At 36.3% G+C, this 26891-nt stretch overlaps 2 protein-coding genes and 1 pseudogene across 2 annotated transcripts; 2 read left to right on the forward strand and 1 right to left on the reverse strand.

Moving 5' to 3' along the window:
- The first annotated feature begins 963 nt into the window (after nucleotides 1-963).
- Nucleotides 964-1926, forward strand: LOC141562487 (olfactory receptor 51I2-like). The gene has a single exon (XM_074302516.1). It carries the CDS (start codon nucleotides 964-966, stop codon nucleotides 1924-1926), a length of 963 nt encoding a protein of 320 aa, XP_074158617.1.
- Nucleotides 1927-13481: 11555 nt separating this feature from the next.
- On the reverse strand, nucleotides 13482-15144 carry FTSJ1 (FtsJ RNA 2'-O-methyltransferase 1). The gene has a single exon (XM_074305009.1). The coding sequence runs from the start codon at nucleotides 14962-14964 to the stop codon at nucleotides 13981-13983; it is 984 nt and encodes a 327-aa protein (XP_074161110.1). The 5' UTR covers nucleotides 14965-15144; the 3' UTR covers nucleotides 13482-13980.
- A 3662-nt stretch (nucleotides 15145-18806) lies between these two features.
- Nucleotides 18807-24227, forward strand: LOC141563637 (olfactory receptor 51I2-like; annotated as a pseudogene).
- Nucleotides 24228-26891: the final 2664 nt, after the last annotated feature.

A 26891-nucleotide genomic window follows, 5' to 3' on the forward strand; every position in this document is an offset into this window, starting at 1 on the left:
GGATAGTATGGTCCACAGGGACATAATTGAACTGCAAAAATTTTTGTGTCAGGTACTAAGCTCAGTACTTTGAAAATATTGTATTCATCTTTATGTGATATTGTAAGGTTTAAAAAACGCTTTCTTCAAATGAGTTTTGTGAAGTAGATAATATAAATATTATTATCCCTATTTTACAGATGAGAATATTGATACTCAGAGCAGTGATTACATGTTCAAAGTTACACATAATTATAAATAAAATTAATAATAATAATTATTATTAATACAATTATAAATAAATTATAATTGATAAAACCTAACTAAAAATTTATGTCTTAGCATAGTATCCACCAATAGTTCTTTCCCATGCTCTTGGCTTCTGCCAAGGGAATATGGTCTTAGAGAAAAATCAGTCAACTGGCTTATTGTTTTTTTCACCCATTCCCCCAATTTTTTGGCTATTTCCCTACACAGAACATAACTTGTTCCTCCCTGCTTCTGAGTATGTCATTCCATCTCCTTTCCATTAACACTGAATAGCTGCTTCTCCCCATTGTCAAGCTCCATTGTTCTCTTTCTTTGCTTTCATATTTTCTCAACGCCATAGTTAGTTACTCAAAAGTTTTCAGGCTTTCTATGTACCTCTTTGTTCATATACTATCCAGTTCTAGAAAGGGTCTAGCGTGGGACATCATAGCCTTGTGAACATGTGAACATGACCCACTTCTTTCTCATGATATTAGATATTCTCAGTGTACAAAGACCACATCTTCCCTATCAGACCAAAAGCAAATATATCATTCCTCTAATAAGATTTAAAGTTTTCAAAGGATGAGAAGTATGTATTCTCTTTTCTAGTAATTTTTCCAATGCCCAGTCCTGGGTTTTGTCCCCAGGCAGTTCTTTCCATTGTCCTAAACTGACTGGCACTTTGTTTCTTATTCATTAGGCAAAATTATTTCTGTAATGCAAGGTTCCATCATGCAGACTAGTAATAGTTCTGGTCTAATAGTGGGGTTCACACCTAAAACATTCATCTTGGCTGGCATCCCAGGGATGGAGGCTGAACACATCTGGATCTCCATCCCTTTTTGCCTGATGTATATCATCATATTCCTTGGAAATGGAACCATCCTCCATGTCATCCATATGAATGCCACCTTGCACCAGCCCATGTACTTGTTCCTAGCCATGCTGGCTCTTGCTGAGCTTGGTATATCTGCTTCTACACTTCCCACTGTATTGGGAATTTTCCTTTTTGATGCAACTGAGATCGACTTCAATGTCTGCCTTCTCCAGATGTTCTCTATACATTCCTTCTCCATTATGGAGTCGGGTATCCTGCTGGCCATGTCCATGGACCGCTTTGTGGCCATCTATAGTCCACTGCGCTATACAGTCATATTGACTTTGCCTCGAATCTTTTCAATGGGTGCTACAGTTACACTCAAGAGTGTGGTGCTCATGGCCCCACTGACTATCCTACTCCAACGCCTGCCTTTCTGTGGACACAATATCCTTTCCCATTCTTACTGCCTGCATCCCAATCTCGTCCACCTCCCATGTGCTGACACCTCCATCAACAACATCTATGGACTTTTCATTGTAATTTCCACATTTGGGCTGGACTTCCTACTTATTGTGGTCTCCTACATACTCATCCTTCACACAGTATTGAGTATCGCCTCTGGGGAAGGCCGGTGGAAGGCTCTTAATACTTGTGGCTCACATGTCTGTGCTGTACTCGTGTACTATGTACCCATGATTGGTCTATCCATGGTGCATCGCTTTGGGCGACATCTTCCCACTTTGGTACAACCTACCATGGCCAATATTTACCTCTTCTTCCCACCTGTGGTAAACCCAATTGTTTACAGCATCAAGACCAAGGAGATCCGTCGAGGTATTGTTCGTGTATTCTCTAAAAAGAGGGTCAGGGGTTAGCATGGTTAAGAGAAGATGTATCCCAAAAACATGGGGAATAAATAAATTTGAGTGGAGCAGTGCTAAATAAGAGCTAATCTACTACCACTTGAAGGCAAAATCTAAGAAGCCATGGAAACTAAGGAACTGGAAGAACTAGTCATTCCTGAGAGCAATGGAATATTTTGATTCATTTCGGTGGAGGAGGAATAACCTACGAATTTGGTTCATTTCTTTAAAAGAAGGACCAGTTATAGCCAAGGCTGTTATATTTTTAGTTTAATGATCTTAATGAAGATGGGCCCCTCTGGCTCAGCAGAGGATGTCCAACATAGACTATCAATGAGGCAGCCCAGCACTTTGGATTTTAAGTTTTCCCATTTGATTCATAATTCTAAAGTGTTTTATGGACTTTATGAAAGCATGCAAGTTTGAGCACTGTGTAATACATCTTCTTTTAATAGTATTGTTTGGAATTTGGTTATCATTGAAAAAAACCTGCTTGGACATTGCTTTTGTGACATATCAGTTTGAAAGTTTACATTTTAAGATAGATAAAATAAACCTAATCTAAAATTAGGGCTTTTGGTTGCTAGGTTTGTTTTTTATCTTAATTAACAGACCAAATGATAACCCTAAAGTTCTAATTGTATTTGTCTGAAGTCAAAGAATTCTTAAATGTAAATATAGCAGAATAATAAAGATAATCTCATAGAACTCATTTATTTTACAATTAAGGAAACTGAGAACTGGAATTGCCAAGGATACACAAATTATTATTGGAAAAATGGAGTTTAATAGAGTATTAGTCCTTTATTGATGATGATGATGATACCTAACATTTATATAATATGTGCCAGGCACTGTGTCATGTACTATATAAACATTATCTCATTTGATCCTCCCAACAAATTGGGGAGGTAGGTGCTATTATTATTCCCATTTTACAAAGAAATATACTGAGGCAAACAAAAGTTAAGTCATTTTTCCAAAATCATAAACCTAGCAAATATCTGAGTCTAGATTTGAACTTGGGTCTTCTTGACTCCATGGTCCAAGCTCTGTCCATTCTGACACCTCACTGCCCACAGATAAAAATTAGAGGTGACAAGTGCTACTGAATAAAGAAGAAAATGTAATTCCTGATTTTAAAAGTTGAACTATAAATAAATATAATGTATGGGATGACAATTTTTGCTTTCCAGAGCAAGGCCTGAATTTGGACTTCAGTGTCATGGTAAAATGTGATGTCCAGAACTGAACGTAATAATTCAAATATGGCCTGACCAAGGTTTTATTTGGTTTATGGCTGACTAGGTTTCTTAGGATTAATTTATATTTATCAGAGTTCAAAGGGACAGAATGATGAAATCAGATGTCAACTTTTAAGTTTTGATAGGAATTTAGAAATCTTCGTAGGATTCACCCTTCCTGGTCCACAGATTCACTATGCAGAGCTGAAAGATCAGAAGGTTATTTAGATATTATAAAATGAGAGCTTACTTTCTACAGAAAAGAGACATGAGGGAGGCCAACCGACACACCTCAAACTCCCTCTTTCAGTAGTAGAATCTCATAATCACAGAACTGGAAAGGACCTCTAATATATAAATGCTGACATTTATTTAGTGGTATAAGCTTTGTGTAGTTTTTTTTTTTTTTTTTCCTCTCTCTCAACACAAAGTAGTAATGTAAGTATTGGTTGGAATAGACTGGAGAGCCCTGAAATTTAGTTTGCACAGGAACTTCCTGAAAAGGAATCACTCTGTTGATGCAATCTCTCTGTGTTTACAGTCTAGTCCAACTTCTGCCTCATCAACAATTCCTTGACAATATCCCCAACAAAAACATGTTTAACCTCTTCTAGAAGAACTCTAGTAACAAGCAACTACCACTTCTCAAAGCAGCTCATTCTTTTTTTGGATTTCCTTAATTTCTTAGAAGTATTTTCTATCTAACCAAAATTTGCTTCTCAGAAACTTTATATATACTCAAGGATTAGAAAAAATTTAAAAACAATATATATATACATTGCATTCATTTTTATGAAACTTTCAACTGCAAATTTATATATTTCCCTCGTTCTTATGATACTTCTATTAATGAAACCCAAGTTCACTTTAACTTTTCTATCTGAAATGTAACACATTGGTAACATCCTCAGGGTTGTAATTCACTAAAATACCTAGATGAACTTTTTCATACCACTCCATCCTAAAATTTTTATAGTAATTTACTTATTATAGTAATTTACATTTATCACTATTATATTTTACTTTTTTGTATGTTTCATTGATTCTGTTTTTAATGACCTTAATGGGTTCTGACTCTTAGCTATTTAACCTAGCTTTCTGTCATCCCTAGCATTGTCATTCCAAGCTGATATTAATCCATTAATCACTACACTGGATCTGGTTAAACTTGCTCCAAAGCTAACTTACTATCATCTAGACCAAAACTTTTTAAACTGTGGATTGCAATTCTATATGGGGTTGCAGAACTGAATTTGAAATTATAACTTATTATCAGCAAATATTTGATTCATGTATCTATTTCATATATTTATATACTCAAGGTCAAGTAAAAATTATTTGGGTAAAAGAGGATTTGAAACTGGAAAAAAATTAAGAAGCCTTCATTTAAAATATATTTTCCCATTTATCATGTTATCATTCAAGATGTTGACAAATCCCTTTCTAAATTCTAAGTATATAATATGCCAGTTATATTCCCCATCTCTACTTTTTGACTTCCTTTTATATGTTTTTTCCCCCATTAGAATATAAGCTACTTGAGGTAGGAACTACTTTTCTTTTTCTAATTTAGTGTTGTGCCAAGCACAGGTGCTATATGCATGACACAGAGTCAAGTGTTTGATCAATGTTTACTGACTGCCAACAGCATTTCAAATAAACTTACCAAAATGGAGATAAGTTTTATTTGGAATAATCTACTTCTGATGGACTCATTCTGGATATTAGTCACAGCTTTGGTTCTTCATATTTTAAAAAAAAGCAGTCTTTCAAAACATATCCTAGTATTTTGCCAAGAACTGAAATGAAACTCACCAGCTAATAGACGGAAGAATGAAATATCTTACCCAATTTTTTTTTTAAAGCTTGACTTCTGCTCTTCTCAGAGTAGTAACATTTTTCCTTACTTCTCCTTATTTTCAAAGATCACTAGCCCTACAAATACATCTGCCTATCACATCAGTACCTTAATAACTTAGTCCATCCAAACCTTGAATTGAACTCTTGAGTAAGGAAGCATTTAGTGCTTATCATGTCAAGTGCTATGCTAAATACAAGTATTATTTCATAACAAGCCTGTGATGTAGATGACATTATCTTCTTTTTACGGTTCAGGGAATCAAGACAAATAGAGGTGAAGTGATGTATCCAGGCTCATATAGCTAGTAAGTATGTAAGGCTGCATTTGAACTCCATATATCTATTTCAGGTCCAGTACTCAATACATCATACCCATCTGGTTGCTTCCAAGTACAATGAATGAATCTCTTGGACCCAACTTAATCGCACAAGGCAAGAAATATGAGATCACAGTCATTAGAAGTTGAAGTATTTTATCTTAGATTACATTGATAAGATCGGAGTGTCCACAATAAGAAGGTCCACTGCCATGGGAGGACTGCTTCTGTACCACTGCATATTTGGTACCACATTCTAAAAGGAACTCTGATGAATTAAAGAGCACCTAGAGGCAGCCAGATTTTCAGCCCAGATGTGCTTTGCTTTCCCATACCTGGTTCTTCCTTGCCAATAGTGCCTCTCATAAGGACATTTCATGAGTTCTTTCTTGTCATTGGTCCCTCTCATAAGGATTCTCATGCACCTGAAACAAAAGCTATATACAATACTTAGGACAAGTGGCCCAAAATTCCCCTTCAGAGTAGTTATTATGATCCAAAATCTCAATCAGATTCAAAACCTATGATTCTTCAATTGCTTTCTTAGCTCATTAATGCACTCTTCTCTCTTCTCCTGGTGGCTTTGTGATGACGTTAGTGGTGGAGGAGGAGGAAGAGAGCAAGAATACCTTTGGATCCAGTCCTTTCAGAAGTTCTCAGTTTCTTTTTCATGACTATACTATTCCTATTCCTTTGCTATTTTTTCTTTAATGATCATTTTCATAACTTTCACTCATCATTTTCTACTCTGATCATTTGCCCTCCCTCCTCTTAGAGAAACAGAAACAAAACTAGTGGCATAGAAGATTGAGGCTGGAGTCAGGAAGATATGAATTCAAATACAGCTTCAGATAGTTATTTGTATGATCCTGGGGAAGTTACTTGACTATTTGCCTCAATTTCCTATGCTGTAAAATGAAGATGATAATAGCACTTGACTCATAGGATTGTTATGAGTCTCAAATGAGATATTTGGTGCCTGACTCATAATAGGGAATAATTTCCTTCCTCTTCCCAGACCACTTTTCCTCACTAATTACTTTCTCATAGCTTCTGAAAAATGTAACATACTTGATGTATCTGGCCAATCCTTAGTACTATTTCCTCAGTACCAGTCATCCAACATATGTTCCTGAGAATGGCCAGAATGCCATATAAAAATCAAGACAAATTTTGCTACCAGTTTTAATGACAGAAAATTATAATAAAATTGGAGGATAAAACATGATCTTATAGAACTAGAAAAATTCATTTGGAATAAGAAAAGGTTAAGAATATCAAAGAAATTAATGAAAAATTGTGTTTTTTTGGTGTATGTTTTCCTTTTGGTCTGTTTCTTGACTAATGTAACAATGACTAATAAGATAATGTTTTACAAGACTGCACATCTAATATAATCGTTATCAAATTGTTTATCATTCTAGGGAGAAGGGAAGAGAGGGAAGAAGATAAATTTGCAGCTGAAAGTTTCGTAAAAATGAATGCTAACAATTGTCTTTATATAGAATTGGAAAACAAAAAACTAAGAAAATAGATAAAACATATTAAGTATCTTAACTTTAAAATGCTACACAAAGTATCCCAAAAGTCTTAGTGCCATTCAAAGCAATTTAAACTTAAAATTTAGGCACTAAGACCTTTGAAATGGTTTATATAAGTGAAGGCTATAATAATAATTGTTAGGGTTTCACCACCATTACTCAGCTTCTCACTCTGTAATGCCCTCAGAGCTTGGGACTCTCTCTGCCATGACAGCCCCCTTTTCTCATCAATGAGTATCTTGGGTCTATTTTGGGTACAGTAATCCATCAATTCCTTTTCCACCATGTTTCTGTTTGGGTTCTTACTCTTCTACTTTTTCAATTTCCATTTATAGGAATATATATATATATAAAAATTTGAGAGCAAAGATTGTTTTTTTCTTTTTTATATTTGTATTCTAAGGTCTGGCATGTAAGCACAATAAATGCTTGTTGTCTTCCTGTTAATAATTCTTATTTTTTTAAATTTATATACTGCTTTATATAGCTAAGTGTCATTGATATATTATCTCATTTGATCCTGATAAACCTGTGAGGCAAACATTCTTTCTATTCCTGTTTTACAAGGGAGAGAACTGAAGCTTAACTGACTTGTTTTTAAGGGTCACAAGTTTCGAAATGTGAATTCAGACTTTGCTGGACTTCCAGTCCAGTTATTTTGAATGAACTTAGCATGGTAGAAGCTCCAGCTATGCCCTATTCCCAAAGATTCTGGAGTACTGATATCAAAGAGATGCTGAAATCAACTCAACTAATGAGTAAATTTTCAGGGTGAGCACTCATACCTTGGCAATCAGAAAATGTAATTGCCTAGACCATCAGTGTCAACATTAGCAGAAAGTGTGCAAGGAAGAATCAGATTAAAATATAAATGGGAAATAAACAACAAAATTAATAAAATATAATAAATAATATTTTTGTTTTTCTAAATAATTAGGCAGCCATAAAGATTGGCCTTATTATAAAGATCTGACCTTACTGGTCTAGACTTAAGAAAGTAATGAAAAAATATTTTGCTAAAAATGCAGATTAAATTTAATATCAGAAGAGTATTAAATGCACCTCTCCTCAGATCATTCCACTTTGGAAGAACTAAAAACCTATTACAGGTCCCTAGATGTATTTCTGAAAACAACTGCATGAAACTTCTGAAGCTTGGGACAGTGCACCCTCTAACCTGGAAGCAAAGCCTCACTTTATAGCAATGAGTTAAAAGTCAAGAAATAGATTGGAAAAATGAGCAGACAACTGAAAAAAATTCTGACCATAAAAAGTTACCACGGTGATAAGGATGATCAAAACACACTCAAAAGAAAATAAAGTCCAAAGTCTCCAAGAAAAATATGAATTGATCTCAGGGAATGGAAGCTCAAAAAAAAGGATTTTGAAAATCAAGTAGGAGTGGTAGAAGAAAAATTGATAAGAAAAATGCGTAATGCAAGAAAAAAATGAAAAAAGAGTCAACAGCTTGGCAAAGGAGAAACAAACAATACTGAAGAAAATAACATCTTAAAAAACAGATCTAAGGCAAATGGTAAAAAAGGCACAAAGGGGGCAGCTGGGCAGCACAGTAGATAGAGCACCAGCCCTTAAGTCAGGAGGACCTGTGTTCAAATCTACCTCAGACACTTAATACTTCCTAGATGTGTGACCCTGGGCAAGTCACTTAACCCCAATTGCCTCAGGGAAAAAAAGGAGGCACAAAAAAGCAAATAAGAAGAATGTCCTGAAAAACAGAATTGGCTAAACAGAAAGGGAGCACAAAGATTCACAGAAGAAAAAACTCCTTTAAAAGTAGAACTGGTCTAATGAAAAAGGAGATAAAAAAAGCTCCCTGAAGAAAATAATAACTTAAAAATTAGAAATGACTGATGGACATGGCTCTCTTCAACAATGAATTGAGTCAGACTATTCCAATTGTTCAGTAATGAAGAGAGCCATCTATACCCAGGGAGAGGACTGTGGGAACTGTGGACCAAAACATAGCATTTTCACTCTTTCTGTTGTTTGCTTGCATTTTTGTTTTCCTTCTCAGGTTTTTTTTTTTTTCCCTTTCTAGATCTGACTTTTCTTTTGCAGCAAGATAACTGTATGGATATGTATACATATATTGGATTTAACATATATTTTAGCATGTATTGGAATACTTGCCATCTAGGGGAAGAGGAAGGGAAGAGAAGGGAAAATTTGGAACAGAAGGTTTTGCTAGGGTCAATGTTGAAAAATTACCCATGCATATATTTTGTAAATAAAAAGCTATAATAATAATAAAAAAAATAGAATTGAGTAAATGGAAGCTAATGACAAATTATGAACAACAACAAAACAAAAGAATGCGGAACATAAGATAATATGAAATATCTTATTAGAAAACAACTAACCTGTGAAATAAATCCAGGAGAGACGATTTAAAGAGTACAGACTTCACCTTTCAAGAAATTATGAAGAAAACTATACTGATAGTCTAGTCTAGAGCCAGAGGCTAAAAGAGAAATGAAAAAATCCATCAATTACCTCTTCAAAGAGGTTCCAAAATGAAAATTCTCAGGTGAAGGAGAAAATATTGCAAATAGCCAGAAAGAAACAATTTAAGTATTGTAGCGTCACAGTAAGAATGACATTAATATTTAGCAACTTCTACATTAAAGGATTAGAGGGTTTAAAATATGATATTCTGGAGTGCAAAGAAACTAGAAAACTAGAATTACAACCAACAATCACCTACCCAGCAAAACTGAATAAATAAAATCTTTCAGGACATTCAATGATACAGAGATCTTTCAAGCATTCTTGATGAAAAGACTTGAATAGACAACCTGACTTTAAAGTAAAAGATTCAAGAGAAGCATAAAAAGGTAAAACAGAAAAGGAAAATTATAAGGGACTTAATACAGTTAAACTGTTTATATTTCTACATGAGAAGATGATACTTATAATTCATAAAAACTTATTAGAGCAATTAGGAGTTACAGAACATATGAATGTGAGTTAAATATAAAGCGAAGATATCTAAAAGAATAAAATTATGTGATAAGAAACAGGAATGCACTGGGAGAAAAAAGGGAGGGATAGGATAGGATAAATTATCTCACATAAAAGAGATCCCCCCCTTCCCTCCCCCTTCCCCTCACCCGAAAAAAAATAAATCCTTGAGTGTAGTTGAAGATGAGGGATATGGAAGGAGTGAATGAACCTTACTCATCAGAATTGGCTCAAAGAGAATAACACACACTCAATTGGATAGAGAAATCTATCTTATCCTACAAGAAAGTAGTAAGGGAAAGGAATAGGGGGAAGGAAAGATTGATAGAAAGGAAGATTGAAGAAAGATATGGGAGATGCAGTAGTTGGAAGCAAGGCACTTTTAAGAAGGGACAGGGTGAAAAGAGAGAGAATAAACGGGGAAAGAGGATAGAAGGAGATAATAAGCAATTATTACTGAAAAAAAAATGACTAAATTTCTCTGGTAAAGGCCTCATTTCTCAAATTATAGAGAACTAGGTCAAATTTATAAAAATAGGAGCCACTCTCAAATTGATAAATGATTAAGAGATATGAAGAATTTTCATATGTAGCCAAAGCTATCTATAGTTACATGAGAAAGTATGGTAAATCACTATTTCTTGGAAGAATGCATATTGAAAGAACTTTTGAGATACTACCTAATACCTATTGCCTAATAGGACAGAAAAAGTAAATGACAAATGGTGGAGAGAATGTGAGAAGATGTATTGTTGTTGTTGAACTGATTCAGTTGTTAACTGATTCAACTATGCAGGGCAATTTGGAACTATGCCCAAAGGATATAAAACAATGTAAATTCAGGCATATATTCCAAGAGATTTAAAAAAAAAAAAAAAAAAAAAAAAAGGAAAAGAACCACATAAAAAATATTTATAGCAGCTTTTCCTCAAGGCAAAGAACTGGAAATTGAGGAGATACCTATCAACTGGGGAATAGCTAAATAAATTAATGGTATATGATTAATGAACAGGATATACTCAGAAAAACACATAAGCTGATTCAAAGTGAACTGTTGTTCTATATACAAAGTAACAGCAATATTGTAAGATTATCAGTTGTGAACGACATAGCTATTCTCAACAAACTTTGATCAGACAACTTTGAAGGACCTATGATAAACAATGTTAACCATCTTCAAAAAACTGCTTTTGCCAGGAAGATAAAATGATTTGCCCAAATTGTTTGGTACTTAGAGTAAAAATTCAGATCATCTAAATTTAAATTCAGCCCTCTTCTCACTGTCCCACACTGCTCCTCACCAAAGAAGGAAAATAACTGGGTGATTTACAGATATACAAAAATTTTACTGATGAAAGAGCAAAGCTCTCCTGCTGATAGTATGTGTCATATTAGGGAATCAATGAAATAAAAAATTTAAAGTACATGTTATATAGATAGGAATTTACCAAACTACATAGGCATAATAGAATCATAGGATCTTTAATCAATTAATAATAAATGAAAAAAAATTAAGATATGGGGGAAGGGCTAAGGAAAAGTTACAGGGATTGAGAAAAGTTTCATCTAAGGAGTACTCAGAATACTTCACTAGGAATAATCAGAGGACAGCTTCTGAAAAGATCCAGAGCTAGAAAGTGGAGAGTCATATAGGAAGAACAGGAGAGAATTTGACTAGGCCACAGGATATGTGAAGAATTTCACATAAGACCTGAAAGTTAAGTCACAGCCTACATACTACTTGCTATATTAGTTCAATATTGATATTAGATCAAAGAAAACATCAAAGCCTAATTTTAAAAAAGCTTTTAAGTTGAAGTAATCGAGGCTTTTCCTGACTCCAAGTCCCAAATTCTTTCTACTCTATTATACCATTTTAAGCATTTGCCCCACTTTACAACAGCTCCAACAAAGTTAAGCAGTTTAGCCAAAGTCAAGTCACACAATGGAAATAGGGACTTAAATCTAGGACTTCTGATTTAAGCTGATCTACGTTTTCAATGCTGTCTTTCCACACAATTCCAAGTTATTATGCTGAACCAAAATTGGCCTCCTTCTGATAATTTGGTAAATGGAACAAATCTCCTTCCTTTACTACCAATTCTATTGAAGTCTTTCAAATTAAAAAAAATAAACAAAACAAAACCCTCACTTTTCCTACTTTGATCTATTTTCTGAAATAAACACCCCCAATTCTTGAACCATGCCTCCTGTAACAGTTTTGAGAAGTATGAACTACTCTCATCATTCTCCCCTGGAAACATTACAAAGCAACTATATTACCATGCAAAATTCCTGTGATCTATGGTCCTCTTCCTATGTGAAAGATGAGGAACTTTCTTTTTTCTGGCCTGCAAAAATCCCTTCCTTTTTCTCTCTCTGTATCCTGTCCTTCATCCACCTATCTGGTGTTTTTCTATTTCAAAAGTTTCCCTTTTAAAAAAGAAATTATTTTTCTCCTTGATATAATTTCTAAGCTTTTTAGGCATTCACTTTAGTAATTTTTTTCTTTGTAAGGCTAATTGGCTAGTTTCAAAATTTTCCAAGCTCGAAATAAACATCTAATTTACTTATAGTTAACTTACAAAGCAAAGTGTCAATAATCCCATGTTTCTCATTGTTTCTGACCAAAATAATCACTCTCAGAATAAATAATTTCTGAGATCTGAGTGAGTATATCTAAATATCTGTACTCCAATTCTGTTTAATTAAAAAAAAAAAAAAAAAAAAAAAGCATGGATCAAGTTAAAATAAAAAAATTTAAAAAGTAAGTTGGTCTAACTATTCTGGAGAACAATCTAGAACTATGTCTAAAGGATTATAAAACTGTGCATACCCTTAGACCCAGCAGTGCCATTATTGGGTTATAAGAGAAAAAGCCCCAAATGTATAAAAAATATTTGTAGCAGTTCTTTTTGTGGTAGTAAAGAACTGGAAAATGAGCAGATGCCCATCAATTGGAGAATGGCAGAGTAAGTTATAGTATATGAAGGTAATGGAGTATTATTGTTCTGTAACAAATGATGAACTAAGAAGGCATGGAAAGACTTGCATGAAGTGATACTGAGTAAAACAAGCAGAACCAGGATTACATTGTAATACACTAACAGCAAGAATGTATAATGACAATCAACTATCAAAGATTTGGTTCTTCTCAGTGGTTCAGTGATTCAAATCACAAATGGACACATGTTATGTTCACTTTTTTCTGTTGTCTTTTATCTTTCCTATGGTTTTTCCTTTTTGCTGATTTTTCTCTCCCAACATGATTCATAAAGTAATATATGTTAAAATAATCAAACAAATAATTAAAAAAAAAGGAACTAAGTTGAGATAAGTCAATCAACTTAAATAAATAATAAGTCAATCAAATTAATAAACACTTGTTTGGATAGTTCCTATTTCAGTTTGCAAAAAATCTAAACAATCCTTTCAACTATAAGAATCCACAACCACAAAATAACTGAAAGTGAACACTGCAGAATTACAAGTTACAAACACAGCCTCAAAAGATATTAGAAGATACTTTCTCCCACACTTTGCAGAGGTGGAAGTTTCCCCCAGGTATATAGCCCTGCATACATTTTCAGATTTTTGTAAAGTACTGATGAGTTTTGCTGATTAACAGTTCCTCCTTTTTATTAAAATAAAAAATTCTCTGCCATCTGGAGGAGAGGAAAAATTGGAACAAAAGGTCTGGCAATTGTCAATGTTGTAAAATTACCCATGCATATATCTTGTAAATAAAAACTATTAAAAAAATTCTATAACATGGGAAAGATGGATATTTGAAGGAATTTGGGGCATACAGGGAAAAAAAAGCATCAATTAAATTAATTTTTTAAAAAATTGACAAAAAAAATAAATTTTATTTTATAAATGTAAAATCAAATATGCACGTGCATGTATAAGTGTATATGCATGCATACACATACATCTATATTCTCCCCTATCCCACCCCACCTCTACAGATACCAATTTAAACTGTTATGTTTAGCCTAGGGAACTCAGCAGAGGAGTAAGGAAAGGAGGAGCTTGCACCTGGAGGATCACGCCCCTCACCACCACTCCGGTTTGTTGGGAAGTTTCTGGAGGCACTTTTGGGGGAGGGGAAGCTCCTCCCTAGGAGTCCAGGGACAGGGAGCCCAGGGTCTGGGCCACAGCCTGCTCGCCCTTGTCCTCGGGCTGGGAAGCAGCCTGTTCCTGGGCATCGGGCAGGGCCGCGGGCTGCAGTGAGCCCCGGCCCAGCCCCCCACACTTCTTGAGCCTGCAGGCCTCTTGGTAGGGCGGCCGGATGGGCGGCTGTGTGGGCGGTGTGTAGCGGTACTCGGGGCTCCCCTCGAGCTGCAGGGGGTAGGTGCGGTCGGCGTCGTAGGCACTGAGGTCCCCGCAGGCCAGGAAGGGCACGATGAGCCGCGTGGGGCCCTCGAGTTGGTTGAAGTCTCCGCGGTAGCTGTGGTCCAGCAGAGGGTTCAGCATGCTGGGCACGTAGCCCTCAGGGAGCGCGAAGCCCCGGCACACGGCAAAGGCCTCGATGCTGGAGTTGCGGCTGCTCCGAGGCTTGGCACACACCACGTCGGGGAAGAAGAGCCGCAGCTGCGAGTAGAGCAGCGTGACATCCCGGCCGCGGAAGATCTTGGCCACGAAGTTGCCTCCCGGCTTCAGGACGTGGATGGCGATGTTGAGGGCTGCCAGGAGGAGCTGCGCTTGGATGTACTCGTCAATGTCGTGCAGGCCCGTGACGTCGGGGGCGCCGTCACACACCACCAGGTCCGCCGGCTGCCCCTCGAAGTGCCCGATGATCTCCTGAGCCGTGGAGGCCTTGGTGATGTCCCCCTGGATCTGCACCACCCCAGGCAGGGGCGCCATGGCCTGCAGGTCCACCGCCACGATGCAGGCCGGCTGGCCGCACTCCCCGAGCTTGCGACTGAGCACCTGGCTCCAGCTCCCGGGGGCGGCGCAGAGGTCCACTGCCCGCCTCACGCCGCTGAACAGCTGGAATTCCTCGTCCAGCTGAAGCAGCTTGAAGGCGCTGCGGGCCCGCCAGCCTTCCTCCTTGGCCAGGCGGTAATAGACATCGCGCTTGTCTTTAGACGTGCGTCCCATCGCGGAGCACCGGGAGGAGGGGAGGGGAGAGGGGCTAGGCAAGAAGTGCCCCAAGTCCACACACACAGAGACGTTACCAGCAAACGCAGGGCAGAGGAAAACAGAAAAGAAGGTAGTTCTACTAAGGAGAACCGCGAGTCGCGCCCGGAAGTGCGTAGGGTTCTCACGCAAGACGCGGTTACGTCATTCAGTCGCGACGGCGTCCTAAAGGGAGAAGAAACAGGAAGATGGAAAAGGTGGAGCGTCATGGTGCTTGGGGTGTTGTGATTGGTGCAGAAACCGTGGAGGCGGATCCCGCCTTCTCACGTGAGGGAGTGAGCGCCGAGATTCCAAGTATGTCCCTTTTCTTGTCTTTTATGAATGTCTCGGGGAACTCCTCAAGCTGGGAGCAAACCGCTGCAGTTTCTCTTCAGAATTCCGTGACTATTCGGAAGCTACATCTTGTCCGACCGTAGTTAATTGTTGCCTCTAGGGTCAGATTGTAGGCTCGCTGAGGGAAGGGCCTTTTCACCCGCGCCCAATGCTATTTTTGGGTCGCTTAATGTGTATTTGGGGCCTGGGGGGCCTGGGCGGCCTCTGAGCTTGGCTCCTGTTCCTGAATACGAAGGATTTTAGTACGAGGCGAGCTTAAAACTGGCAATTTAAGATTCTAAGATCTCTTAAGATTTAAGAATCTAAGATTCTAAGAAATCTAAAAATCACCTCAAAACGTGGGCAAGGCAGCACCAGCTTTAGCCCTTGCAACAAACACAAACCCGTCTTCCATGAGAAGCAATTAGAAGAAATCAATGCTGGTTTTAATTTTTTTTAATTAAAAAAAAAAAAAGGGCCGCATCTGGCCCGCAGGTCGTAGTTTGAGAACCCTGCATGGATCTAAGTTCCCAGGGAAGAACTACTCAAAACTCCTTTGTAAATGAAATAAATACACTGTTTACTGCCTAGAACCTTTCATAAATCATCTTAATTCTCTCTGAAATTACCTCCAAAATATCCTGCATAAAGCTTGTCCCAAAAGACTTGGTGCAATTAATAGCTTATTTATACTTAGATCTTTGCATGCACGTCGACTCTGGAATTGAATTGTTAGCTCCTTGAAAACAGGAGTGAGTTTTGTCTTTCTTTTGTACTCCTGCCGCAAAGTAATGTCTTCATCATCTTTAGTCTACATGGGCAAGTCCAGATTTAGGAATGACATTCAACCATAATAATTTTCTTAAAAATTAGGTGAAAAACAATATCACAGGTGCTTATAAATGGGGAATGAAAGAAAGCTGATATGGTTTAAAAACAGCAAGACCAATGATCCTTGCTAAAACTAAAAATAAATTTCACCATCCTTCACTTATAAAGACCATGTCTTTATAAGTTCTCATGTTTGATGTGCTAAATGTATGTGTCTTAATTCCAGCATTCTCACACTGATGTGGTGCAGACCTTAGGAAGAATATAGCAATAATCCTAAAATACCTGGTCTTGATTAAAAATTTTATATATTCTTTTTTTTTTTTTTTTTGGTTAGGCTATCCTGCCCCAATTCTGGAGATTGAAATTGGAATATTGCTGGATGTCAGATAACAGCCTCTTGGTCTGTGATAAGGAGTTTTCTGAGATTAATGAGAAACAATAAAGAGATACTTAGTTAACCCAGGGGCAGGACAAAGTTGGATACCCACCACTTGACTTAGTGTTATTTCAGGCCCCAAAACACACCTCTGGAAGACACACCTGTGAGTTCTGCTCACAGAACTATAGGGATTGCATCTGTGCACAAAGTCAGAACCAGACTATTCAATTCCACCTTTAAACCATAAAATTAGCATATCAGTGACATGAAAAATCTGTTCTCTAATTTTTTTTCTATAAATTTACCTTACTGCTGTTGGTCCTTTGTTAACTTCTTTTGGAATTTAGCACATATGAATTAACATTAGAATTGTAATAAACTTTGTCCCTTGCCTTAGAGATAGGTCTGAGCCTACAAATTCTTTTGAGATACCTCTTGACACTGGTCTTGAATTCTAACATTTTGGGGGTGCCCCATGAACCCCAACAACACAATTTTCTGATGATATCGCCATATCTCTGGATGCTTGTTTGGATAGCATAACTTCTCAGAACCCTCATAGTTATGATTTAGGCTATAAGCTGGCATACTACTAAATATTTTCCAATTTTACCAGCTCTGGCTGATTTAAAAGCAGAATATCTGGAATATCTGTTCTCAAATAGCATAGTCATGTCAATGACAATGGCAGTGAGGTTCTTTTTGGTCTAAAATTATCAAGTCATGCTGAAATGCTTCCTCTAGAACTAAAACAGTATCCTGACTCTCAGTAGCCTGTGGCTATCATATATCCTTCCATAATCTATTTAAAATGGTATTTTGATAAAAGTTACCAAACTGTGAATGCTCTTTGACCCAGTAATGCCACAGTTATCCTACTGGTCAATGAGATAAAAAAAAGTGGGAAAGTATCCATACATTAAAAAAAAAAAAAAAAAGAATTAGAAAAGCTACTCTTTTTGAGGGGAGGAGGTTGTTTTGCTTTTATTGTTTTGTAAGGAGAGTACAACTCTCATTAGAGTTGTTTCAAACATACACTCAGTTAAAGAAATCTATCCTACTGTAAAGAAAATTAGGAGAGCAATGTGATAATAGGGAGATAACTGATAAAAAAGATGGTAGATTGTGAAATATAATGTTTGAAACAAAATCCTTTTGAGAAGGATAGGGTGAAAGGAGAGAGTAGAATAAACTGAAATAGGACCTAAGGAAATACATAATCTTAACAGTGAAAAAAATTTATTGAAAGTTTGCTAAAAACTTCATTTCTCAAATATATAAAGAAATAAGAGCCATTTCTCAATTGATAAATGCTCAAAGGATATATAAGTAGGCAGTTTTCAGATGAAGTATTCAGTTATTTATAGTCATGAAAAAATTACACTATATCACTAATGATTGGAGAAATGCAAATTCAAACAATTCTGAGCTACAATCCCATATCTATCAGATTGGTTAATATGACAGATAAGTAAAATGACAAATATTGGAGGGGATGTGGGAAAATTGAGAGACATACATTATTGATGAAATGGTATATTTATTCAACCATTATGTGAAGCATAATGAATGCCCAAAGGACAAACTTTGACCAACCACTACCGTTACTGAGTGTATATCACAAAGAGATAAAGAAGCAAAAAAAAAAAAAAAAGCCGTATATATAGAAATATTTATAGTATATAGAATATAGTATATACACATATAGAAATATGTATAATAGGTCTTTAAATGGTAGAAAAGAATTGGAAATTGGAAGGGTGTTCATCAACTAGGGATGGGCTGAAAAGTTGTATATGATTGTGATAGAATATAATTGTAAGAAATGATGAGCATCATGTTCTCAGAAAAACCTGGAAAAAAGCATATATATATATATATATATATATATATATATATATATATATATATATATATATATATATATATATATATGATATATATATACCACTGCAGATGAAGAACATTGTATATAGCAATAACCACATTGTATGCTGATCAACTTTGAATGATTCAGCTATTTCCAACAATACAATGATCCAAGATAATTCTGAAGGATTTATGATGAAAAATCATTATTCATGAAAAAAAAAAAAACTGATGAAGTCTCAATGCAGATAAAAACATTATTTTTCTTTTGTTTTTTTGGTATGTGTTTTCTTTCACAGCATGACTAACACAAGAATAGGTTTTGCATGATCAAATATATATATATGTATATATATATATATATATGTACATATATATGTATATATATATATATATATAATACATATCAAATTACTTGCTTTCTCATAAGTGGGGGAAGAAGAAAAGGAGAGAGTTTGGAATTCAAAACTTTTTAAAATTAATGTTAAAAATTGTTTTTCAAGTAATTGGGGAAAAATAAAATGTTAATTAAAAACCAAATATGTAAAGTGGGCCAGACTGGTGATGTGACATTTCCCTAAGCCAATGTTCATGCTTTAAACTTTTTGCTTACATTTATGCTGTGAGGTTTTTGCTGAGTTAGCTTATATTTCTCAACAGGTTCTTTCTTTATTAAACTGACAGGAGCTTAGCCCTCTTAGGCTCAAGTATTAACAAACAGAGTTAGTTTTTGATTTTTCTTCAAACTAACTATTAATTTGAAATTCATCTACTTAATATTTTGAAATGTCAGACTATTCATCATTTTATAAGGATTCAACATGGTTTACCCTAGAGATCAACTTATAGGAGAAGAATGAACCCACAGTACAATCCTCATTTTTGAGCAGGACCAGGAGATCATTGTATACTTCAACAACAATAACAATACTATATGATGATCAATTCTGATGGATGTGGCCATTTTCAACAATGAGATGAACCAAATCAGTTCCAATAAAGCAGTAATGAACTGAATCAGCTACACCCAGCAAAAGAACTCTGGGAAATGAGTGTGAACCACTACATAGATTCCCAGTCCTTCTTTTTTTGTCCACCTGCATTTTTGATTTCCTTCACAGGCTAATTGTACACTATTTTACATCTGATTCTTTTTGTACAGCAAAATAACTGTATGGACATGTATACATATATTGTATTTAACTTATACTTTAACATATTTAACATGTATTGGTCAACCTGCCATCTGGGGTAGGGAAGAAGGGGAAAAATTGGAACAAAAGGTTTGACAATTGTCAATGTTATAAAATTACCCATGCATATCTCTGGTAAATAAAAACTATTAAATTAAAAAAAAAAAGATTGCTCATTTTGCTAAATGAAACCCAACTTAGTTATGTCAATAGCCTTATAAAATACAGTATGACCTCCCTGACATGTGTTCTATTGGCCCCTCTCAGGACTCAGCAGAAGAAGCCAAAGTCTGTCTATAGGAGATGCAGAAGACCATATGAGTGTGACTAGAATAGGGAAGGAATTGAATTAGCTAAAAGAAGTAGTAGGTTAGCATGGAGAAAAGATGTGGATTGAAAGTATGCTAACTGCATTCAAGTATTTCAAGAGCCATCTAGTAGAAAGAGTGATTTGTTTCTGCTTGGCAAAAGAGGGCAGAATGAGAAGCAATGGATAGAAATTATGGAGGCAGTTTCAATATAAGAAAAAATCTTTACAATGTTGGACTGCATGAGGACATTATAGATTCCCCTTCAACAAAGATTTTCAAGCAGAGATGACCTGATTGTTTTCACTCTTCAATTATGGGTTAGACTAGATACCCTCAGAAGTTCCATCAAATTCTGAGATTTTTTTCAATAACAGTGGTTTAATTCTGCCTCAATCATCAGAAGAAGACACCACTCAAGAACATAATGTACAGGCAAATTGGGGGACTTGGAATTACTTGCTGGGATTGGAGATGAAGAAATCCCTTGCCATGCTTCTTCTTTGCCAGATCCCAAGGTTCCATAGACACCTCCCTCCCTTCTTGTTTATTTCCTGATCTATTCCTGAAGTGCCTCTGTAATTGGGGAATCCCCTAGAGGCATTCTTATTAAAATCAGAGAACTCAGAGCCAGCAACCTGAGAAGTATTGGTTTGAACAATTTGCAGACTCATCTTTTGCAATAGTAGTGCCAATGAAATAGGTAAATTCTGGGTCCCCAACCCCAGAATATTAACTCCTGCTTAGGGATCCTCAGTTGTAAAATTAGATTAGATGGTTTTTAAGGTTCTTTCTAGCTTTAAATCAATCATTCTCTGAAAGAATATGTGTCCTCTCTCTTCTCTCTCTCTCTCTCTCTCTCTCTCTCTCTCTCTCTCTCTCTCTCTCTCTCTCTCTCTTTTTCTCTCTCTTTCTCTCTCTCTCTTTCTCTCTCTCTCTCTCTCTCACTCTCTCTCTCTTTCTCTCAAATGTGCATGCATGCACACACACGTATAACAGATTGTAAAGATTTTTAGGTATAACTAACTCAGCTTGTTAAAGAACTTTTACCACATCCTAATTTTGAAGATAACAAATTCAGGCAGCAAAAGAAGGCTCCACTCTCCTTAATTTCAAAGAGTATTTGATGTCAAGGTCTAGTAAGAGAGTAAGAAAATAGTCAAGGTATGACTTTCTGTGGTTCTGGAAGAAACAGGAAAGAAGAATGAAAAACCCAGAAGGAAGAGTAAGGAGTAAATGAGTAATAGGAGGGAGAATAGACAAGAAGTGAAAGGAGGACAAGAATGAAGTGCTAACTAGGATACAAGCGATAAGAAAGACAGAAGGGAAGAAAGAAGAAAAGGAGGAAAAAGAAAGAGTGAAGGAGGAAAAAATGAGAAGAAAAAAGGAGGGGGAAAATAGGAGGATTAAAAAAAGGAGAAAAAATATATTAAAGTTTTTAAATAGGAGGCCAGTTCACTGTCCCTCAGACTGTTGCCAGACTATAGTAAAAACAAAAACTCACACTCTGTCTCTGCCTCTCAGCCCATTTGCCATAACCCAGCGGGCTGCATAAAAGTCCTCAGATGCATCTGACCCACGGGCCATAATTTGTGAACCCCTGATATAGAAGGAAAGGAGGGAGAGAAATTTTTGCTCTCTGTTGTTGAATATTTATTTGTAGGGTCAAGGAAACTTAGTAGCAAGGTGTTGGGTGATGCTGAAAATATAGACAATATACAATACTAAAAATTAGACATTATCATTTATCATCATCAATCACGAAGGCCAAGAGATCCAGACAGGTTACTTCTGGAGTTAACAAAAAAAGAGTTCTAGATGAGTTGAGTTGCAAATCTGCCTTATAGAAGGTAATGCAGAAGGATTAACTGAAAGACTAAGGTAAAATATTCTAAGTTTTGGCAAAGAGTGAAGGACAGATGTTGAGACCTTCCTCGCTAGAATAGAGGGTATGTGCTGAGCAACAGAATAAATAGAACTTTGAATAGAGGAGTTTAGATTATGGAGGTCTGTATTAGGATTTTAAAGAAAAGTTCGGATTCGCTCCTATAAATGACGCTCTCAAGCTCAATTAAAAAATGAAAATAAAAAGTTTTAATCAAACAAGACAAGGTACAGACAATTTAGATTTACACAACAAAACAAATAGAAATAAGAACAATTAACAACATGACAATTATAGCAGATAGAGGAAGAGAATACATCACCAATTCAAGGGAACCTCAAAAACTCAAATGGCTGGGAGTCCCGTTTCAGCCTCAATCAACTTGAATTGTGTAAAGATTTTTCCGGGCAAAGCATCCTCCCCATGGATGAGACTCAGTGGAGATGTAGGACTCTTAATCTTATATACCCCTCTTAGACAAAGAGGGCTTTCAGCCAAGAAGTCTGGCACATATACATGTGTAAAATACGTGACCATCTGGTGTTTTGACCCATTCCATATTGTTTATACCTTGACGTATTTCCTTATCAATTGTATATGCTCGGGGAGGAAGCCACCCAGCCTAGACATTCCCAGGGATGGCTAGTTCCTGGTATCTGTTGTCAAGGACATATAGAGTTCATGGAATAGTCAAATTCCCATAATTTAGAAGCTCAGGCCTGTTAGATTTGAGTGAGCTTACAATTTTAATATGAAATTTTAATTTCTTATTCAAGGTCTTAAACGCCAGACTGAGGTTTCTGATCAACAATTACCAAACCCTTCTTTTTATTTCCATGAAATTTGACTATGCACTCTGAACAAAACTCCCAACATGGGAAGTTCTGCTAATGGCACAGGGTTACCTCCCTTCACCCTAACTGGCCTCCCAGGCCTTGAAGCTTCCCAACACTGGACGTTCCTGCTGATTGGAATCCTCTACACTAATTTTTTTCATTGTCAAAGAGGAACAAAATCTGCACCAATCCAAGTACTATTCCTTGTCCCTACTTTCTTTCAATGACCTTGGTATGACCTTGTCCACACTACCTTCAGTGTGTCACTTTCTGCTTCCATATCCAGCAGATTGCCTTTGATGCATGCATGACATAGATGTTCTTTATACATCTCTTCTCTTTCATGGAGTCTGGGATGTACTCAATATGCTTTCTGGGAGCTTTGATCATTATGTAGCTATCTGCAGCCCACTGAGGTATTCTACCATTCTCACTGATGCTTGAGTTATACAAATGAGCCTCTTCATTGGTATCCGCAGTTTCTGTGTGGTTTTTCCATTGCCCTTCCTCCTGAAGTGTCTGCTCTTCTGCAAAGCCAACATCTTGTCCCATGCTTGCTGCCTGCACTCAGACCTGTGTCTGAAGAGATATCTCTTTTAATAATATCTTTGGTCTTTGCATTGTCACTTCTACCTTTGCCCTTGATTCTGCACTTATTTTCTTCTCATATTTTTATTCTTCATTCTATGCTGGCTATTGCTTCCTAAGAAGAGAGGCTTAAAACACTTATTACTTGTGTATATGTGTATATATGCACCATCATATGTGTTTACACTAATGTCTGTTGTCTACCTCTTTGTCCTTCCCATGTTCAATGCTGTCATTTATTCTATCAAGACAAAAGAGATCCTTAGGAGGCTCATCAAGTTATTGTCTGTGAATAAACCCTGAACAGTAGAAGTGAGGAAAAAATAATAAAACACTGGACACACAGAGAATCATCCCATCTTATTCACTGTGACTTTAAGTGTTGGTTTTACGAGATTTGCAAAAAACAAAATATAAAAACAACAAAACTAGTGGCTATCATTTGTGTAAGATTTAATATACTGGACGTTTTAGAGAATATGAGTCATGACATCAGTTTCTGAGAAGACAGGCTTCTCATACTAGTTATAGCCTCTTTCACTCAAATCCAGTAGACTTCACTTTTTCTCTACATGTACAATGAGTTTCACACCAGTTCAACATTTCACAGTAACTTAATCAACTTAAGTTATAATATGAATTATATTTTAGGCCAGTTTGTATTTTCCCATAGAAACAAAGTTCCTAGCAGGGAAGTTCTTTTGCAAGGATTTGGTTTCAAAGAAATTGTAACCGTAAATAAAATTTTTAAAAGTAAAAATAGAATGACTTTATGAAATTTAAACTTTAAAATATCACTTGTTAAGGTTTGTTAAGATTTGGAGGATTGACTAACATTTTGAGGATTTATAGTTCAAAAGGACAAGCATTCCCTCTTAATCTTTGAGGTGGCAGAATAAAGTCATAACAGAATCCTTATAGAGATATACACAAATAAGGAAATTGAATAAAAGGAATCAGTCAAATAAATATTTGTTAAGTGCCTAGTGTGTGCTAGATAGTATGGTAATTGCTAGAGGAGAGGGGATCTGAATTTTTTTTTTTTTTTTTTTTTTTTTTTTAGGAACAAAGGGTCAACCTTCCCAGTTCTGCTAACCCTAAGTCAGCTTAGACAGAAACATTCTTATACAGGTGAAAGAGAGAAAAGATGATAGAGATAGTAGGATTTAGCTGTAGTAGAAAAGTGATAAATCAAGGAAGACTATTGCCTCCTCTAAGATCCAAGAAGCCTTTGGCTGAAACTAAAACAGTATAGAGTCAAAGCACTATGTAAACATTAGAAACTTTTCTTAATTGGGACCTCTAAACTCCTGTGGTTGTAGTCCTGACTTTTCCTAGGACAGAAACTTTAAAAAGTAATAGAAAACTTATAGTAGTCAATGAAAAAATGTTTATTGACTAACTGACCAAGTATAACTGAAAGATTTTTTCTAAGAAAGGCACATAACCACTTTTGTATCATGGTGTAGTTTGATAAAATTTACAAACTAAAAGGAGAAAAAGAAAAGAAATAAGTGATAAGGAATGTCTCCACATCAATACTACTTAACCACCATTATCTGAACCATCATTATTATGCAATCATAAACCTAGGTACATAAAATGAGCATAAACACAATAACACAATAATATATGTGTTCTGAATAGAATATTGGACTTAGAAAATGGAAGATCTGGATTTTAATACATCTATGATGCTGATTATTCTTATCTTTTACCATGAGTGAAATGCTATGTATTTTTGGGATGTTCAGGAAGACTAGCACTTCTGGTATGAGAACTTGCTGAGCCCCTTTCAGGGTTGCTTTTCACCTGTACTGTCTACATGCCACCATCTTTCACTGTGGCTCAAGAAGCTGTAGCATGTACCCAGTCACACCCCAGTAAAACTGTTTTCACAGATGTGCTAAAACTAAGTTAAGAGTAACTGACAAGCCTCAAACCCAGTGATGAAGTAGGATGAATGTGTACCCAAAATATGTGAAGACTCCCCTTGGATAGAGTGGATGAGATCTCAAATAAGAACAATTTGTTCCAATAGTATATGAAGATGACTGAAGTGTTATGGAACACTTAGAGCTTGGTCAGACATCATGGATGCCAAGGTCATCCACTAATCCTGACCCATCACCAAGCATCTTGACTTTTGTCTTTCCATTAGATTTGATGACTCTTGAAGAGATAATGTGACAGATGATCGTTGGCCACTCTGCCTCACTTAAATCTAATTTACATGCAAGTCAAAAAGACATTACACATTTGAGACTTGGTTTCCTCATCTTTAAAATGGCAGTAATAATTGCCTCACACAATTTTGTGGTGACCAATATGAAATAATGAATGTAAAATATTTTGCAAACTCTAAATTGACCAAAAAAGTCCACTATTATTATTCTAGAAAGAATATATAAATATCTAATAAAGTAAACAACTGGACTAGTATAAAACATGTATTTAAAATGAATCTTGCATAATCCTGGGAAAAGCTTCATGGGCAGGAAAGCTGACTAGTTATATAGAATTATTGCCAGGGCAGGAACATTGAACTCTGTCTTCAAAGAATTGTGAGGCTCTTTTGGTTTCAGGGAGGAGAGGGAAAAATGAAGTCATCAAGGAATTTTGAGAGATAAAAGGAGAGAGGTAGCTCTCAAGGCCTTTCTCCATTTCTTTCCAGGTGCAAGTTCTAAGCAAGTTAAGTAAACAAGCATTAATTAAATATTTACTATGTTCCAGGCACTGTACTAAGCACTGGGAATAAAAATACAAGTAAAAAAGATGTTTCCTACTCTCAAGGAGCTTATATCCTAACGAGAGAAGACAACCTATAAAATGAAGCATTAAGGAGTTAGAGAGGGATAAGGTGTGCATTTGGCGGCATGGTAAAGAAAATCTGAAGAGTCTGGAGTGGATCCTGAAAAGGGGGGATGACAGGACAGACCTTACTATTTTGTTCAAATGAAGATCCTAGAAGGAACCAGCCAATCAGAGGAAGGGGCATCAGGAGTGATTATAATTCTAATGTGAGAAGTCCAGAGTGCAGGGAACTTCCTAGGGCTTGTTAGAGAAGGTCCAGAGTGAGGAAAAGAGCTGATTGAGTGGAAAGTGTTGAAGCTTGTCTCCTGTTTTGGCCCAGATTTTATCTGGCCTACTTTATGACCCAGGACATAGCTTTCTCTGAACAATGCTTTCCTCATTGGAACATGTAAACTTAATTGAAAGCTGTCTAAATGAGCACCAAGAGCCTTTCATCTCTTCTTGTTTAGGGTCTAATGTTGGGGTATAGAACTAGAAAGAATTCTGAATTGGTACAGAGATATCCTGGGTTCCTGTTCTGGTTGTGCTCCTTCCTCCCTGTATGACCTCAAGCTTGGCAGCTCAACTGTCTGGGTTACAGTATTCTTATCTGTAAAATGAAGCTTTGGGCTAAATGGAGTCTAAGATTCCTTCAGGTTCTGAAACTGTGAACCTATGCCTTTGTGGCTAATCTTTGCTATTCATTATGACAAATTACTCCAGGTCTCTAGTTCTCAGTTTCTTTTCATGAGAAATGAGTGGGAAAGCCTATAAGAGCTCTGAGTTCTACCTTTAGGATGCCATGACAAATTTGTTACAGAAAAGAAATAAAAAATGCACTTCCTTCTATCTGTGAGGAGATGTTGAACTCTGGGTGCTTCTAGAGTATTG

Source organism: Sminthopsis crassicaudata, chromosome 3 (assembly GCF_048593235.1).
Source record: "Sminthopsis crassicaudata isolate SCR6 chromosome 3, ASM4859323v1, whole genome shotgun sequence".
Classification (NCBI taxonomy): domain Eukaryota; kingdom Metazoa; phylum Chordata; class Mammalia; order Dasyuromorphia; family Dasyuridae; genus Sminthopsis; species Sminthopsis crassicaudata.